Here is a 16,589-nt window from a genome sequence, read left to right on the forward strand (position 1 = left end):
GGAAGTGGTTGAGGCTGCCTCATTAAACATATTTAAAACTCAGTTAGATAAATTTCTACATGATAGAGGAATTAGGGGATATGGGGAGAAAGCAGGTAGGTGGAGTTAGGTCATAAATTAGATCAGCCATGATCGTATTGAATGGCGGAGCAGGCTCAATGGGCCATTTTTGGCCTACTCCTGTTCCTACTTCCAATGTTCCTACATTGTCAAAAATGCCTCTCTGACTCTCGCCATTTAAAAGTAATTCCATTTTTCTATCTTTCTACCAAAGTTGACGGGCATTCATTCAAAAATTATTCCTGAGGACGTTGCCAGGGCTGAGGCTTTTTTCCCTGGAGGGCAGGGAAACCTCATTGAGGTTTATAGAACTATGAAGGGCAAGAATAGAGTTTCTCCCAGGTAGATGATTCGAGAATGTGAGGGCGCGTTTAAGGTGAGAGGGGAGAGATTTAGTGGGGGTGCCTTTTTCATCCAGAGTGTGGTCCATATCTGGAACAAGGGTTATCAGCTGAGGCTTGTAACTCAGTCCAGTAGGGAGTTCGGGGGTGGGGGTGGTGACCTTATAGAGGTTTATAAAATCATGAGGGGCGTAGATAAGGTGAATAGTCATCGGCTTTGGAAACAAGACATCCTCCATTCTGATGGACTGTTGAAGAGTAAGCTTTTCCACTGGGTTTTTCCTCTCTAACTAGGTGATCATCTGCCGCTCTTCAGATCAACAAAATATGAGGTTTAAATCTCAAATCTCTGGTTTAAATGCTCCCTTTGGCTCCCAGGATCTGCAGTTCCCTTCCTGTTCCTTTAGCCGCTTTCAAGTGCTCAGATACAGATAATGCACCGGCAGACGCGGCTGGGGGAGTGCAGCTGGGACATTCAGGTGGCCGCGAATAAGGCACCTTTCTGTCACCCGAACATGCCGGCTGAAGGAAAGCCGCGTCCAAGCGAACGCCGGTCTCCTGTGGACTGTGGCCATAGTCCCACTGCTGCTTCCAGGTGCAACAGGGGATTCTCCAAGCCGGAGATTAGACCTACAGGAGGATGGTTAGGTAAGTGCTCCTCCTGGCCGGGTCCTCCACTTTCAGGTGGCCTCCCGACAGCCGCATCGGGGTAGAATAGGCGGCTTTACATCGGGGTATTTTGGCCACCTGAAAGCAGCTGTTTCCTCTTTGAAATTTTACTCCAACTCTACTGAGCACTTCAAGGGATTTTTTTTTACTGACAAGAGTTTGCTCTTTCAATTGAAGTTATGGGAGTGGTTATTCTTGCTCTTCCCTCAGCTGTGCCTCCAGGAATTCTATAATAACACCTTCGCCAGATTTGTGCACGTCATTACATGTCCAAGAGTCAAGTTCCTGTAGGGTGAGTGGAGAGATGGAATGAGTGTATTGGCAAAGGAAGAAGACATCTAAGATGAGCAGCTGGCAGTGGGGAATCACGAGCTATCAATTCAGAACTACTGGAAGACCATCTACTTGGTGAAGGATGCACTTTGGTCTGCGCTGGTCGTTCAGAGATGTCAGTGAGGGAATACTGCCGACAGGCACATTCCAGGCTGCAGGAGCACCTGACCAGTCTTGGTACAGCCAACACGAGGTCGCTGTGGGGAAGGACCACAGTCTCGAGTCCTCTCACAACCGGGAACTAACGGGCTGAGACCGAGAGGAAGTCCCTCAAACCATAGGGGGCGGGAGAGTAACAACAAGGTGCCACAGGGGTGGGAACGGTGTAAATAGAAATTAATGCAAAAGTGATGGAGATGTGTGGATCCGACAATAAAGTTGGGAAGAAACTTGGAACGGTTTCCCTTTTGTAAATAATTTATTGTGAATACAGTCTTATTTTGGAAAAACACAATCTGTGGAGCCCCAATGGTGTCTGGTGTTTCATCACCAACTTTGAATTGGATTTCATTACAACGTGCTTCACATATCATTTGATAGATTTACAGGATTGCTTTCCTTCCTATTAACCAGCCGGTAAAGGGACAGACTGGGAGAAAACCAAAGAACCAGAAGTAAATACATTTAAGATATGGGGAAGAGGAACTTCTGATGACAAACTCAGGGTCACAGATCGTGTCCGCTGCAGACTTACTCTTGGATCCACCTTTCTCAAAGTGCAGTAGGGTTTAATAAAAACACAAGGCGGTCTTTACTGACTCCAGACCAAACTGGGATTGGGTCTTCAAAAGATCCATTGGCGAGGACACTGGCGCAGAAGAATGAGGGGAAATCTGAGAGAGGTTTGCAGGTGCAAATGTACAGTCCAGGCTCAAAGTGCTGACAAGATCATTTAAGGATTGGGTTAGCCCTGCAAGAGGTTCTGGCTGTTACAAGCGGAGAGAGAGGGGTAAAGATCAAGCAGGATTTCTCTCTTGGAGAGAGATTGCTGGTTTTCTGCAGTGGCTTTTGGAAGCTTGGTGGAAAACCCCATTTTGAGTTCAGCCTGTGGAAAACCCCTTGCAGCCCTGACAAGAGGAAATGGCTGCCTCGAGTCTATCTCCTGAAGTAAGGGAAACATGAGGAGCTCCGGGGTGACCAGGAAGAGGAGGTTACCATTTGGAAAACCCACGATGGGGCAAGTTTCTTCGGCAGGTGGCCGGTGAGCCTGGAGAAGTGAACCTGGACGGGGAAGTCAACGAACTTTGCCGAACGTGTACACACGTGCGCTTAGAATTGGAAGGGGGTCAAGTTGAGTTAAAGTTTGATCCTGTTTTTAGGTTTAAAGGAAATTAAATGCAACATTTGCCTTTGGCGACCTTCTATTGCTGCTGGGCTTTGGGGTCCCCTCGGCCCCTAACAGATCAATACATGGGTGGGAGAGGTCTGGAGGGGTTATGGAGTGGGTGTAGGTCGGTGGGACAGACTCGAAGGGCTGAGTGTACTGCTTTATGTGCTGTGTTGTACCGGAATACTATTTTGTACATGCAGCAATGAATGAAATTCTAAAGGGGACCAACTTAACCCTTTAGACTCTGGTCAGTTTTAACCTTTCATAACTTGTAATAGCTGCAAAGTTAGGCCACCTGACTTTGGGTCTGTTCATGGCATTCATTGGATCGTTCGCCTGTCCATCATTTTGGCATTATCCAATGATATTAGGGCGAGGGACGATCCGACACAAGAAAGTGGGGAGGGCGGTGCCTCAAGTTTCTTTCCTGGAGTGGATTGGCTGACCTACCTGCCCATCGCGACTCGGTCCAATCATCAGGCGGGCTGGTCTCCCCGGGGTCGGCGTTAAGGGGCGGATTGGGCAGGCCACCCGTCAATCAGCGGCCGTCGACCATTCGGATGCTGCCGGTGGAGTTTGAATGGGCTCCGCGCGCCCGTGTGACGAGTCGGGGTGACCGTTGGAGGCCGGGGTTTGAAGCTGGGCTCGCGGGCGCGCGGCGGCGGGGCCCGGGGAAACGCGCGGCGCCGAGCGGCCCCCCTCGGCTTGGCCGGATGGCAGCGGCCGGGGAGAGCAGCATCACCAGCCGCCTCAGGGACCTGTGGAGCAGGCCGGCCTCGCTCAACCTCCGGCGGTCCCGGGCGGCCTGCAGGGACGTGGCGGAGCGGGTAGGAGAAGGGGGGGAGGGAGGGGCTGACGGGGCGGGGCCAAAGGGGAGGGGCATGAGGAGAGGGAGGGGCTGAAGGGGCGGGGCCAAAGGGGAGAGACTGTGGCCAACGGGGAGAGGGAGGGGCCAAGGGGGAGAGGGAGGGGCTGGCGGGGCGGGGCCAAAGGGGAGGGGCATGAGGAGAGGGAGGGGCTGAAGGGGCGGGGCCAAAGGGGAGAGACTGTGGCCAACGGGGAGAGGGAGGGGCCAAGGGGGAGAGGGAGGGGCTGGCGGGGCGGGGCCAAAGGGGAGGGGCATGAGGAGAGGGAGGGGCTGAAGGGGCGGGGCCAAAGGGGAGAGACTGTGGCCAACGGGGAGAGGGAGGGGCCAGGGGGAGGGGCATGGAGAGAGGGTGGGGCCAAGGGGGAGAGGGAGGGGCTGGTGGGGCGGGGCCAAAGGGGAGAGACTGGGGGGGAGGGGGAGGGGCTGATGGGGCGGGGCCAAAGGGGAGATACTGGGGCCAACGGGGAGGGGCATGATGAGAGGGAGGGGCTGGCGGGGCGGGGCCAAAGGGGAGGGGCATGAGGAGAGGGAGGGGCTGAAGGGGCGGGGCCAAAGGGGAGAGACTGTGGCCAACGGGGAGAGGGAGGGGCCAGCGGGAGGGGCATGGAGAGAGGGTGGGGCCAAAGGGGAGAGGGAGGGGCTGATGGGGCGGGGCCAAAGGGGAGAGACTGGGGCCAAAGGGGAGGGGCATGAGGAGAGGAAGGGGCCAAGGGGGAGGGGCATGGGGAGAGGGCAGGGCTGAAGGGGCCGGGCCAAAGGGGAGAGGCTGATGGGGCGGGGCCAAAGGGGAGAGACTGGGGCCAACGGGGAGGGGCACGGGGAGAGGGAGGGGCCAATGGGAGGGGCATGGGGAGAGGGAGGGGCCAAATGGGATGGGGCATGGGGAGAGGGAGGGGCCAAAGGGGAGGGGCATGGGGAGAGGGAGGGGCCAAAGGGGAGGGGCATGGGGAGACAGGGAGCAAGGAAGGCGGCGGGGGGCAAAGGCAGCGGGGGGCAAAGGATTGAGAGGGGTGTTGGGTGGGGTAGATTATTGAGGTTGGGCACAGTGGGGACAAACGTGTGGGGAGATTGGGGGGGGAGATGGGTGGGATGGGAGAAGGTAACCTGGGGAGGTTGTGATACAGGTGGGGGCGAGATGTGGGGGCTGGGGAGTTGAGACTCTAGGGTAACATAGTTGGGAGATTGAGCAGCATTGTTGACATTGGAGGAGTGGAAGGCTATGTGGGTTAGTGGGGATGATGGAGAAGAAGGCAGCATGGGAATTTTGAATTTTGTCTTTTGGATATGTACTGGGAGGTAGAGGAGGAGGCAAGGGAGTGAAGGTTTTAGGGAGGGTCTGGGGAGGGTGGTTGGGTTGTGTGTGATTGGGGAGAGTGGATAGTATAAAAGTCTAAGGGGTGCTTGTTTTGGGTTTGGGAATTGGAGATGTTTGAGTGTGGGAGGCTTGGAGAGATGGCAACTTGTAGACCATGTGCTTGTGGTGACAATGGGACGTGGACTGTGGCCTGGTGGCCGGCAATTCAATTAGGGGTTCTCTGGATTACTCTTGGATGTTGGTGGGCAAGAGGTTGGTTTGGTTGTGTTTTCTGTTGCCATCTTTTCACCCTTTTCCCCTGTTCATGTTAACTGTTGGCCTCTTGATCGAGATGTTTTGTGGCATAATGATTATTTTCCACATGTCGTGTCATGCATGAATATTATGCAGCTGTTGCATTCAGCTTTGGACTGTTTCATTGTTGATGTATTGAACATTGTGCAGTCATCAGTGATCAGTGAACGTAACCACTCTGTTATGGTAGAAGGGTAATTGATAAAACAGCTGAAAATGGTTAGACTCAACAATGCAAAGTCGCAACGTCAATTGACTCCAGTCATCTTTCTGTGTGCAATACAAATTCAATTATTGGACTTTCTTCACAATGCCTTGTTGTTTTACTGGGGTTCTATCGAATCACATTCTCTGAAATGCTTTCTTGATGGCCTCGGCAGTCATTCTTGCACTGGATGGAATTCAGCTGTTTTGTCCATTTTTAATCAATACTGACCATGAGGTTTGGAACTGAACCCATTTCTGCATTACTTTTCCTGTCTTGCCTAAACCAATGACTGACAGGCAGTCAGTTGTAAATGAGTGTTATTGCAAGCATAATGTTTGTTGGTGTTTATTAATACGTTAATGAGATTTGAAGGTTTTGACTGGGCTAGCATTTGATCCCCTTCAGATTTATTGTCAGAGTATATATATATATATATATATATATATATATATATACGTGACCTCAATAGCTTCTGAATTTGGTGTTAGGCTATTTTGTGGACATTTAGGTGTTGGCTGATCACCTGGAATCACACAAAAAACAAATTAGAATAAGATATTCTAATGTGGTGACCTTTTGGGATTAATAGAAAGACAAATTTAATTAGTATGAAAATACTGTTGGAGAAATTAATGACTGAAAGCTGAAATTTCCAGGGCCTGGAAGTAATGGATATATTGGTTATAATTTTCTCGATATGGAATAATGCTGCAGATTGAAAGGTGTTAAATATTTACGTGCCATTTTTTTTGTGGGGGGATGGAAATTGAGGAAGATGATGACTGGTTATCTCAACATTCATAGTGGGGTAAAATGCAAGATGCTATATATAATGAAGTAACTGAACACTTGGACAATACATTGACAAGGTGGCTGTGGAATCCTGAAAGGGAGGTAGTTCATGTCACGCCTACAATTCTTTGAGAATGTAACTGGTAGTATAGGGGGAAAACTGATGTATGTTTTGCACTTGGATTTTCAGGAAGCTTCTGATAAAGTTCCATGAAAGATTGCTAAAGTATCGTTGATCATGTATTAAGTGGATTGAAAATTTGTTTATGTGTAGGAAATGGTAAGAATCTCTATATTAGGACGGAGTGTGAGACAAATCGTGACTTGCTCATGGGTATTGCAGCAATCTGTAACTGGGCCTCAGCTGATAATGTTATCACTTATTTGGATGAAGGGATAGAATGTAATACTGACAGTCATCAGGTTCCTTGTTGTTTTACTGGGGTTCTATCGAATCACATTCTCTGAAATGCTTTCTTGATGTCCTAGGCAGTCATTCTTGCACTGGATGGAATTCAGCTCTTTTGTCCATTTTTAATTAATACCATGAGGTCTGGAACTGAGCCCATTTCTGCATTACTTTTCCTGTCTCGCCTAAACCAATGACTGGCAGCATCTATTGACTGATGTTTTGAGTCAAAGCTTCATTGGTGCAGTTAATACATGAAATTACTAGAGAAACTCAGCAGATCCTGCAGAATCCATAGGAGACTAAGAATAGGCATTTTCAAGCAGGGAAAACACCTGTTTGTGCGGAGGAGCTGGTGGAGTTGTTCAAGTGAACCGGTACGGACTTGAAGGGACGACATGGCCTGTTTCCGTGCTGTAAACGGTTATATGGTTAAAGGTGGAGGTTCTTTGCCCTTGCACCTAAAGACTTACCTTTCTGAATGTGCTTTGGCCGGCTTTGAGGCACCGATTCCAACCCTCCTTGGGGAAGGATAATCGGCGGAGCGTAGCGCTCTGCTGCCTGACCCGAATGTATAGCCACTGCAAGTGGCTGGTTAGGGGCAGGCTGATGATGCCATCAGCCCACAACCCATCTCCCCCACTCATCCCTCTCCCTCCATGACCCCCTCAAGGCAAGGGCAGGGGGCAGCTGGTGCGGGCTGTGACAGCCTCACCTGGCCGCTTCAGCCTTCGGGCCCCTCTCTGCGGCTCAAAACACAGCAAAGCAATGTCTTCCCTACCCATAATCCCCCACGCAGTTGGAACTGTTCTGGGAACCACAGAGTGGTTCCAGCTGCGTGGGGGGGTTATGGGTAGGGGAGATGGCCATTGCTGTGCTGTGTATTTATGATGGGTGGCACCACGGCAACAGTCGTCCCATCTCCATTGGCTCCAGAGGGCGCTACGAGGCGCCTCTTGATATGAATGCGACGCTGGAGCAGCCTGACATGAAATGGCCTAATGTCCTGCTTACGACACCCAAATGGAAGAGTGTGAATTGTGAGGAGAATGTAGAGTCTTTGACGTGACTTTGATTAATTGGGTGAGAATAACTTGGCAAGTGCAATTCAACTGTTTTATTATTAACTTGTATAGAAGAATAGAAAGAGTATTTAAATATTGTTAAATTCTTCTTCTTTCTTTGGCTTGGTTTCGCGGACGAAGATTTATGGAGGGGTAAATGTCCGCGTCTGCTGCAGGCTCATTGGTGACTGACAAGTCCGATGTGGGACAGGCAGGCACGGTTGCAGCGGTTGCAAGGGAAAATTGGTGTGTTGGGTTTTTCCTTCTTTGCCTTTTGTCAGTGAGGTGGGCTCTGCGGTCTTCTTCAAAGGAGGTTGCTGCCCGCCGAACTGTGAGGCGCCAAGATGCACGGTTGGAGGCGATATCAGCCCACTGGCGGTGGTCCATGTGGCAGGCACCAAGAGATTTCTTTAAGCAGTCCTTGTACCTCTTCTTTGGTGCACCTCTGTCTCGGTGGCCAGTGGAGAGCTCGCCCTATAACACGATCTTGGGAAGGCGATGGTCCTCCATTCTGGAGACGTGACCTACCCAGCGCAGTTGGGTCTTCAGCAGCGTGGATTCGATGCTTGCGGACTCTGCCAGCTCGAGTACTTTGATGTTGGTGATGAATTCACTCCAATGAATGTTGAGGAAGCGTTTATGAACATGGTTATTCATTTATAGCTGAATGGTATGGCAGGCATTCATGAGGCAACCGTATGTTGCCTTTTAAAGGATTTGAGTACAAGAATGAGAATGTTTTCAGCACAAGAGGGTAACCAGGGATAGAGTAGGACCCATATGTGACAAAGGAAGCAAGTACTGCATGGTTGAAGTCTTAGATAGATACTATTTATCTATGTTCACAAAGTTAAGACATTGGAGAATTCAAGGAGGGCGAGAATGAAATTCTGGAAACAAGTTACCCTTTTAAAAAGGGGGCATTGGAAGTTTTAGCAGGCGTAAAGATGGATAGAATGCTCTCCTTTGGATAGAATTACAACTGCTATCTTTCTACTCAACAAACCATACTGCCAATATCTTTTTGCAATCCAAAGCTTTTTTTCCTCACTGTAATCAGTAGATAATCTTTTGCCTACTTAGCAAACTCTGCCTTTGTTTAAGTTATTCATACTAAAAGCAAAAGGCCCAGTGCTGAGTTGCAGTCACAAAACCTCCAGCTGAACATTACTCTTCCTTTTCAGTTATCGATTTGGTTGGCTGCTTTCCCTTGTGCTATTAAGTCCCCCACCCCAACCTTTCCATGCACAACATTGTTAAATAGATATTAAATATCTTTAATTAATTGACTTCAGTAGAATCTTTGACAAGATCCCAGTTGGGAGATTAGTTCAGAAGGTTAAGACACTGGGCAAACTGGATTCTAAATTGACTGTGTGGGATGGATGGTTGTGGTTGTGGACGGCTGCTTCTCAGACTGGCAGCCTGTGACTAGTGGTGTCCCTCAGAGATCTGTGTTGGGACAATTGTTGTTTGTTGTCTATAATCAATGATCTAGATGACAAGATAGGAGACATTCTGGACGGCAATGAAAATTGTCAAAGCTTGCAGAGGGATCTGGACCAACGGGGAGAATGAGCCAAAAAATGGCAGATAGAGTTTAATGCAGACAAGTGAGAGGTGATGCATTTTGGAAAGGCAAACCAAGGGAGGAGGTACACAGTAAACCATAGGCCACTGAGAAGTGCGGAGGAACAAAGAAATCTGGGAATACAGATACGTAGTTCCTGAAGGTGGTTTCGCGGGTGGACGGGGTTATAAAGAAAGCTTTTGGCATCTTGGCCTTTATAAATCAAAGTATTGAGTATAGGAGTTGGGATGTTCTGGTGAGGTTGTAGAAGACATTGGTGAGGCCAAATTTGGAATATTGTGTGCAACTCTGGTTGCCTAACTACAGGAAGGATATCAATAAAAGAAGATTTACAAGGATGTTGCTGGCTATTCAGGAGTTGAGTTACCTGGAAAGATTAAACAGGTTAGGACTTTATTCCTTTGAACGAAGAAGAATGTGGGGAAATTTGATAAAGATTTACAAGATTGAGTGGTATAGACAGTGGATGCAAGTAGGCTTTTTCCATTTAGATCGGGGGAGATAAATACGAGAGGACATGGCTTTAGGTAGAAAGGGGAAAGGTTTTGGGAGAACATTGGGGGAATCTTCATTCAGAGAATGGTGGGAGGGTGGAATTCAACGAATGTGGTGAATGAGGGCTCGATCTGAGTTTTAAGAATAGATTGGATAGATACATGGATGGGAGTGACCTGAAGGGTTATGGAAAAGGTGCAGGTCAAGAGGACTAGCGGAGTAATGGTTGGCACAGACAAGAGGGGATGAATGACCTGTTTTCAGTCTACAGTTTTATCTTGTTGAAATCTGTGTGGACTTTGTAAAATACACTGCTTTCATCAACTATTATTACCACCTCAAACATTCAATAAATTACTCAGATTATAGTCTTCCAAAAAATCCATGCTGATTTAGAATGAAGGCTGTGCTATTTGTCAGAATTGCAGCATCAAAATTAACAATTACTTGAGTTATCCCTGCCTCTCTTTTTAAATACCTGTAATAGATTGGGACAAAATGAAAATTTGTAGTTAAAAGGTATATAATTTAGTTCCTTTATTTTTAACACCTTGGAGTATATTTCATTCAGCCCTGGCAATTTATTTGGTTTCAAAGATGCAAAACCATCTTTCTATTCTTTTTTTATCCCATTCATTTTTTAAATTTCATTAGATTTTTTTTCTCCATAGATACTACAATGGCTTATTTCCAGCATTTTCTGTTTTTACCTTTTTGGTCCCCACTTGGCCCTACTCTTATTCTTGTCCTCTTTGTGTATCTATTTCATATTTTGATTTTATTTAATTTTTTACCTTTTTCATACCCTTTATTTTCAGAATTTCCTATTTAATTTGGCTTTAAACTTTCGATAGACTTCCATGTTTTTGCAGTATTGAAGTCTTGGCATTTGACAAACTTCTATTTTTAACCTTCCCATATACCTTGCTATCTAGGGGTTCTAGATTTGGTATTCCAAATACTACATTAGGAACTATTTAGTGGCCAATTACCGACCAACCAACATCTATGGGATGTGGGAACATCCAGAAAAAACCTAGGTCATAGGAAAACATGCAGACGCCATACAGCAAAGGGTCAGATTGCCAAATCTAGAGCCTTTGGTTGACAATGGGTATAAATAGACAAGGCAACCAAAAAAAAATCAGAATAAACTCAGACTCGGTATTTACATACTTGGTGAGGTATGAAGAAAGGGCCACCACAAATAAAATAGATGATTGTAGCTTATCTGTGTATTAGTTTTACTTCATTTCTATGATCAACCCTTGTAGATCAAAAATGACCGAGGCAGACAAAGCCTGGGCTTAATCTCATCTTTTTAAGAGAGAAAAATTTTCTCTCCACATTTACCAGATCTGCAGCATAACATGGAAATGTCACCCCTTTTGAGATTCCAGTTTGTGCTGAGTAGGTATTGAAGATTCATCTCCCCTGCAGCAGGATTTAACCACACGTTTCTTTGTACATTAATTAGATTCCCCCAATGTTCTCCCAAAACCTTTCCCCTTTCTACCTAAAGCCAGTAATTATAACATAGCATGGAACAAAGGTGAATTTAGGTCAGTGGCTCTGGTATAAATAACCCATTTATGCCATATTTATAAACATTTTCAAGTAACTCAAAAATAAAACCATATGCAATCAGGTTTTAAATTGCACTGTGGTATTTGGTGAAGACAGCAAACAGTTCTCAATTACTTTTTTAAAGAAAGGGCAGGCTTCCTGTATAATATATCAGCAGTTTAATGGAATACACTTAGATGTTTGCATCATCCAAGCCTTTTGACACTTTAATCTCTTTCATTGTAAACTTGATTATTCCTGTGCACCTTTTTGAGGAAGTTTAAAAAAAATTCCCCATGTAATCAGACATTCTCTCACCATAGGTACAATGAAAAATTATTTTTGTTCTGAGCACTTACTGTTGTAGCTTTGTTTGTTTTTAAAAAAAAACTGTAAATCGGTCACCTCGTCTGTGCTTGGTCTTGCTGACATAGAGGAGGGTGAGTTGGGAATACTGAATGATATATACAAGTTTGTGAGAGGTGCATGTGAATCACCGCGACATCATCAGTCCGGCCCCCCCCCCCCCCCGGCAGCCCGGGCCACTTTCAGCTGCCACAATCAGAGCTCCGAGCAGGATAGTTACACCCCTCGGAGAAGGGTTCAGTAAGTAAGCCCCCTGGCCGACTTTTCCGGTTTCCAATGGCCCCCCGACAGCCGCACAGGAGTAGAATGGGCAGCTTTACAGTTGGGCGGGGGCGGGTGGAAAAGCTGGTTAGATCCCTGGATGGTGATGGAGGAGGTGTAACAGCAAGTGTGGCAATCTTGTGATTGCAAGGGACGATGCCAGGTGTTGGGAAGGAGTGGATGGGGGGGGGGGGGATGAGCAGACATGGGTGTTGCAGTTGGCATGGTCCCTGCAGAAACCAGAAATAAGTGGGTTGGGGAAGTTGTGGCATTCGTAGAAATCATTGCAGCTGGTGAAAATGACGAAGGGTGATGTGCTGGATGCTAACTTGATACATTGATACTGTAATGCAAGGTCAATGCTTTTATCAGCCTTGTGACATGTTGAATTTGATATCAATAAAATTTATTTTAGCTTTCTTGATTTACTCTCAACTGGGCTTCCAGGTCCCTCATTAACTTTTCTGTCACCAACTAGTTGGGGCTCTCGGCTCTCAGTGTAGGTTTTCTTTCAGTTCTTCATTGCTCCTCCTACAAAATTCCACATAATGTATGGTATGTGGATTTTGACGTGAGCTTACCTCTCCATCAATATATTTATGTGGGTTATTTCCATTTTCATAGCAAACAATAAATCTTAACGTCGTTCTCTGAAGATAATACTGCAACTGGCATGGTATTTTTTGAATTTTGTCTTTGATTAATAAAATTAGACAGATTTGCTGACATAAAATATTTTTTAGCCGACCCTAATTTTCCCCTCGATGCTTTAAAATAATGATTTTATTTGCAGTGAAGAACTCGTTCAATGCATTGCAGGCATTCCCTCTCACTCTCTCTCACCCTTCTCTTCCCCCGTGCACATGCGTGTGCACAGGCATGTTTATTGCAACTGACAATTTACAAATGTGTTATTTTGTGACCCATTCTTTTGAATGTTAATTGAGATAAATGACTCCTGGGACCAACACGTTATGTTCAGATTATTGGGTTTACTCAATTAAACTGAGATTTCATTCACCAAGAGTAGGTGGCTAATTGAATGTCTATCATAGACTTGTACAAGAAATGAGGATTCCTCCTGACTTGTTTGGTTATCTTTAACTACAAGTCTCCCCACCAGAGCTGCTTCACTTTACCTCCAACATCAATAAGCACAACAATGACCTAATCTTTCTTCCTGGTCTTGTGCTTCCAAATTTATTAGATCATTATTTCTTTCCACTTTCATTTGTTATAGTTCTCTTTTTTTCTTTGAGTTTCCTTATCCTTAATTGCTCGTCGTCACCATAGATCTATTATTCTCAAACTCTAATCTACACCACACATTCCTTTTGGGCTCGTCATGCTCCAGCAGAGGCCCTCTTCCATCACCGAGTTTAACTTTTCATTGCATTGGCCAACCTCTCCAAGGCCTCTTGTTAAATCAGTAGGGGCTTGCTCTGTCCACTCCACGCATCGACCCAGTATTGCAGTGCCTCTGGGAACGGTGCACACCCAAAAAAGGTGTAGATAATGGAACTTGCATGGGTCTGTGCTTTGTTTGCCTTTTCATTTGGCTACGTGGAACAGTCCTTGTTTCAGTCCTATTTAATCATCCTATATCTGCTCTTTTTCTATTGTATTAAAGAAAATAAATTGCATTATTGGGTCTAATGTGACAAACTTGTATAAAGCTTGCTGATTTTATTTTTCTCTGCCCAGAAAGCTTATAACTGGGGCTGTTGAAAGGGGAGTTAGATAAGCACAGGATAACTTGAAGGGCTACAAGAGTAGGGTTGCTACATGAGGTAAGGTAATGCAAAGCAAAATGGAAGTGTGGGGTTTTAGGGGGTCACGGGAATCCTTTAGGGTGCTGACTAGATGTAGACTGGAACCAAACTCCTGCTCTCTCGCGTTGCTTCTGACACCTGGCAGTTTCAAGGCACTAGAAAAGTACTGCCGATGGTGCTTCTACAATTGCTCCATATTTGTTGGAAACAGACCAGTCTCAGTGCTTTCAGCATGAAAGGCCTAGTTACATTTAGTCGGCTACATTAGAAGGATAAATCGTTCCGTCCGATGCAGTCAACCGACACTTGCGTGCTCAGTCAAAAGAAAAGATTACCATGTGAACTGAGGAAAAGACTGAAAAAAACTTCAAAGAAATAGAAATCCCACTGACTCAAATCTGTGGCATGTGACTGCTCAAAGTGGAGAGGGATAACTGAATGGTAATGGAAGCAACAGAAGGAGCTCAGCATTTTCTGAATTAGTCACCTACGCATCCTGTCAAATTGGTGATTTTGGGGGGGGGGGGGTGGGGAAGAGATAAATATTTAGAAGAATTGTGTCCTAGATTATAAATTGGATGTAGTGAAGCTGTATTTGTCTTTAACATTCTGATTTCTCTTTGGTGCTTTGTCAAAATATGATTTGTGATAAAACTCACAAAGTAATCGAGATCCTTTTTTTTTCTCCAGATTACACTGGACAAAGTCCTTGGGATTACTGCATCCAGCAGTAGTAGTTTAGCCTGTGATCTGACCACAGGCCTAGTGGCATATCCAGCAGGGTAAGTGGCAAGTTTGGACATGGGTCAAATGGGAAATGCATGAAGGATAATTGAGGTAGTTCATGGGACTCCTGAGATTTATTTTAAACTGATGCTCATTCTAAGGCTGTAGGATTATTGGTTTAATACCTATTTATTTTTCTGGCTTTATCTTACTAGCTCCTTCTATTTTTATTGCTGAATATATATTTTAAAAAAATACTCAGCAGTGATGATAACAAGTATTGGATGTGTCTGGGAGATTTTAAAAGTTGGAAAGAGTTGAATGGCTCTCCAAGTATCTGTGGGAGTGAGCGTGGAATTGAAATGGTTGGCCGCTGGGAGATCCCAGATGCTGGGGACAGGGTGAAGTTGCTCAGCGAAGAGATCTCCCAGTCTGTGTTCAGTCTCTCCATTGAAGGGAAGGCCCAACGGGAGCACCAGATGCAGTAGATGACCCCTGCCTAATCACAGGTGAAGTGTTGCTTGGAAGGACTGCTTGGGGCCCTGAATGATGGTGAGAGAGGAGATGTTGTCGCAAAAGTAGCACTTCCTTGGATCACAGGGTAACTACCAAGGGGTTGATGAGTGGGAAGGGAATGGAGGAGGGAGCAGTCCCTACAAGGGAAGGAGAGGAGAAGATGTGTCTGGTGATGAGATCATGTTGATGACAGAAATTGCAGAGGATATGTTATAATATGGTACGTGAGGATAAGGGGAATTTTGTCTTTGTTGGTCTCCTTTGACTCATCGCACTTCCTCCAAGTCAAAGGGGTAATCATGGGAACCCACATGAGTCCTAGCTATGCCAGTCTTTTTGTTGCCTATGTGGAGCAATCCATGCTACAAGCCTTCACTGGTAAGACACCTTAACTCTTGACTATATGGTGCTGCCTCATGCAGCCATGATGTGCTTGTCAACTTCTCCTACTTTGCTGCCAACTGCCACCTTGGCCTCAAATTTACTTTATCCCTCTGGCAACCCTCTTCCGTTTCTCAATCTCACCATAGAGATATCTCCAACTTTCTACAGACCTTTCCTACAAACTCACCAACTCCCACAATTATCTTGACTACACCTCTTCACTCCCTGTCCCCTGTCAGGATTCTATTCCTTTCTCCAAATTCCTCTCTCTCATTGCATGTGCTCCCAAGATAAGTTCTTCCATGTCCTCCTTCAAACAAAAATGTGGCTTCCCCTCTCCCACTCGCCATTCAGCCTGTATTTCCTCCATTTCCCAATCATCTGCCCTGACCTCCTCTGCCTGTAGATGCAACAAGGACAGAATTTCCCTTGTCCTAATCTATCATCCCACCAGCTTCCTTATCCAATATATATCCTCTGTAATTTCTGTCACTGACAACATGATCCCACCACCAGATATTCTTCCCACTCCTCTCTGTTGGGATTGCTCTTTCCTTGATTCTCTCATACACTCATCCCTTCCCACTAATTGCCTCTTGGACCCTACCCCTATGACCATAGGAAATGTTGCAATTGTGCCTGCACCTGACCACCATTTGGAGCCCCAAACAATTCTTCCAAGTGGAGCAATACTTCAATTGTGAATCTGCAGGAGTCATCTTCTGCATCCAGTGCTCCTGTGGTGCCCTGTTTTAGTGTCGAATAAAATTTGAGATCTGATTTTTCTGTTTTAAGGTGTGTGGTAGTGCTCTACAACCCAAAGAAGAATAAGCAGACTCATATTCTCAATGCTTCCAGGTAAGGGAGATGCAAAGTCTACTGTTTCACCGAGCAATTGATCTGTACCATCAATTGAGGGGTCATTGTTATCAACAAACATTTTTGCTTGTGAACCCTCGACTCCAAATTTAGTGGTTTGAGTCTTTTTTTTGTGAGCTATAGAACATGAGAAGGAAAATACTGAGTTGAAGGGCATAATGGCATGGGTGTTCAGAAATTGAAGACTGGATGGTTTGGGTACAGTGTGCATGGAGATTGTGAAGGGGAAACACTATGGGAAGAGCAGATTGCAAAAAATCCCCAAGGCCCATTTACACCGTGCTCCTTCTCATGCAACAGCTATATGAAAATGTAATTATTTTGGGTCTATTCATTGAGATTTCTCAGGC

General features: G+C 45.9%; 1 protein-coding gene and 1 long non-coding RNA gene across 3 annotated transcripts in view; one reads left to right on the forward strand and one right to left on the reverse strand.

The window, feature by feature from the left end:
* Window positions 1–1,199: 1,199 nt before the first annotated feature.
* On the reverse strand, window positions 1,200–3,513 carry LOC138748273 (uncharacterized). The gene is made up of 2 exons (XR_011347915.1): window positions 3,184–3,513; window positions 1,200–1,355 (listed from the first exon to the last, which is right to left on the reverse strand). It is a non-coding gene; the product is annotated as an uncharacterized lncRNA (long non-coding RNA).
* Window positions 3,206–16,589, forward strand: part of LOC138748272 (mitogen-activated protein kinase-binding protein 1-like) — a 58,463-nt gene continuing 45,079 nt past the window's right edge. The window contains exons 1-3 of one of the 2 annotated variants that reach the window (XM_069908142.1): window positions 3,206–3,560; window positions 14,425–14,516; window positions 16,156–16,218. In XM_069908142.1, coding sequence (XP_069764243.1) covers window positions 3,294–3,560; window positions 14,425–14,516; window positions 16,156–16,218 — 422 coding nt within the window. In that variant the 5' untranslated portion in view covers window positions 3,206–3,293. The remainder of the gene's footprint in view (window positions 3,561–14,424; window positions 14,517–16,155; window positions 16,219–16,589) is intronic. The other variant, XM_069908143.1, reaches the window with a different exon arrangement.

Source organism: Narcine bancroftii, chromosome 13 (assembly GCF_036971445.1).
Source record: "Narcine bancroftii isolate sNarBan1 chromosome 13, sNarBan1.hap1, whole genome shotgun sequence".
Lineage (NCBI taxonomy): Eukaryota > Metazoa > Chordata > Chondrichthyes > Torpediniformes > Narcinidae > Narcine > Narcine bancroftii.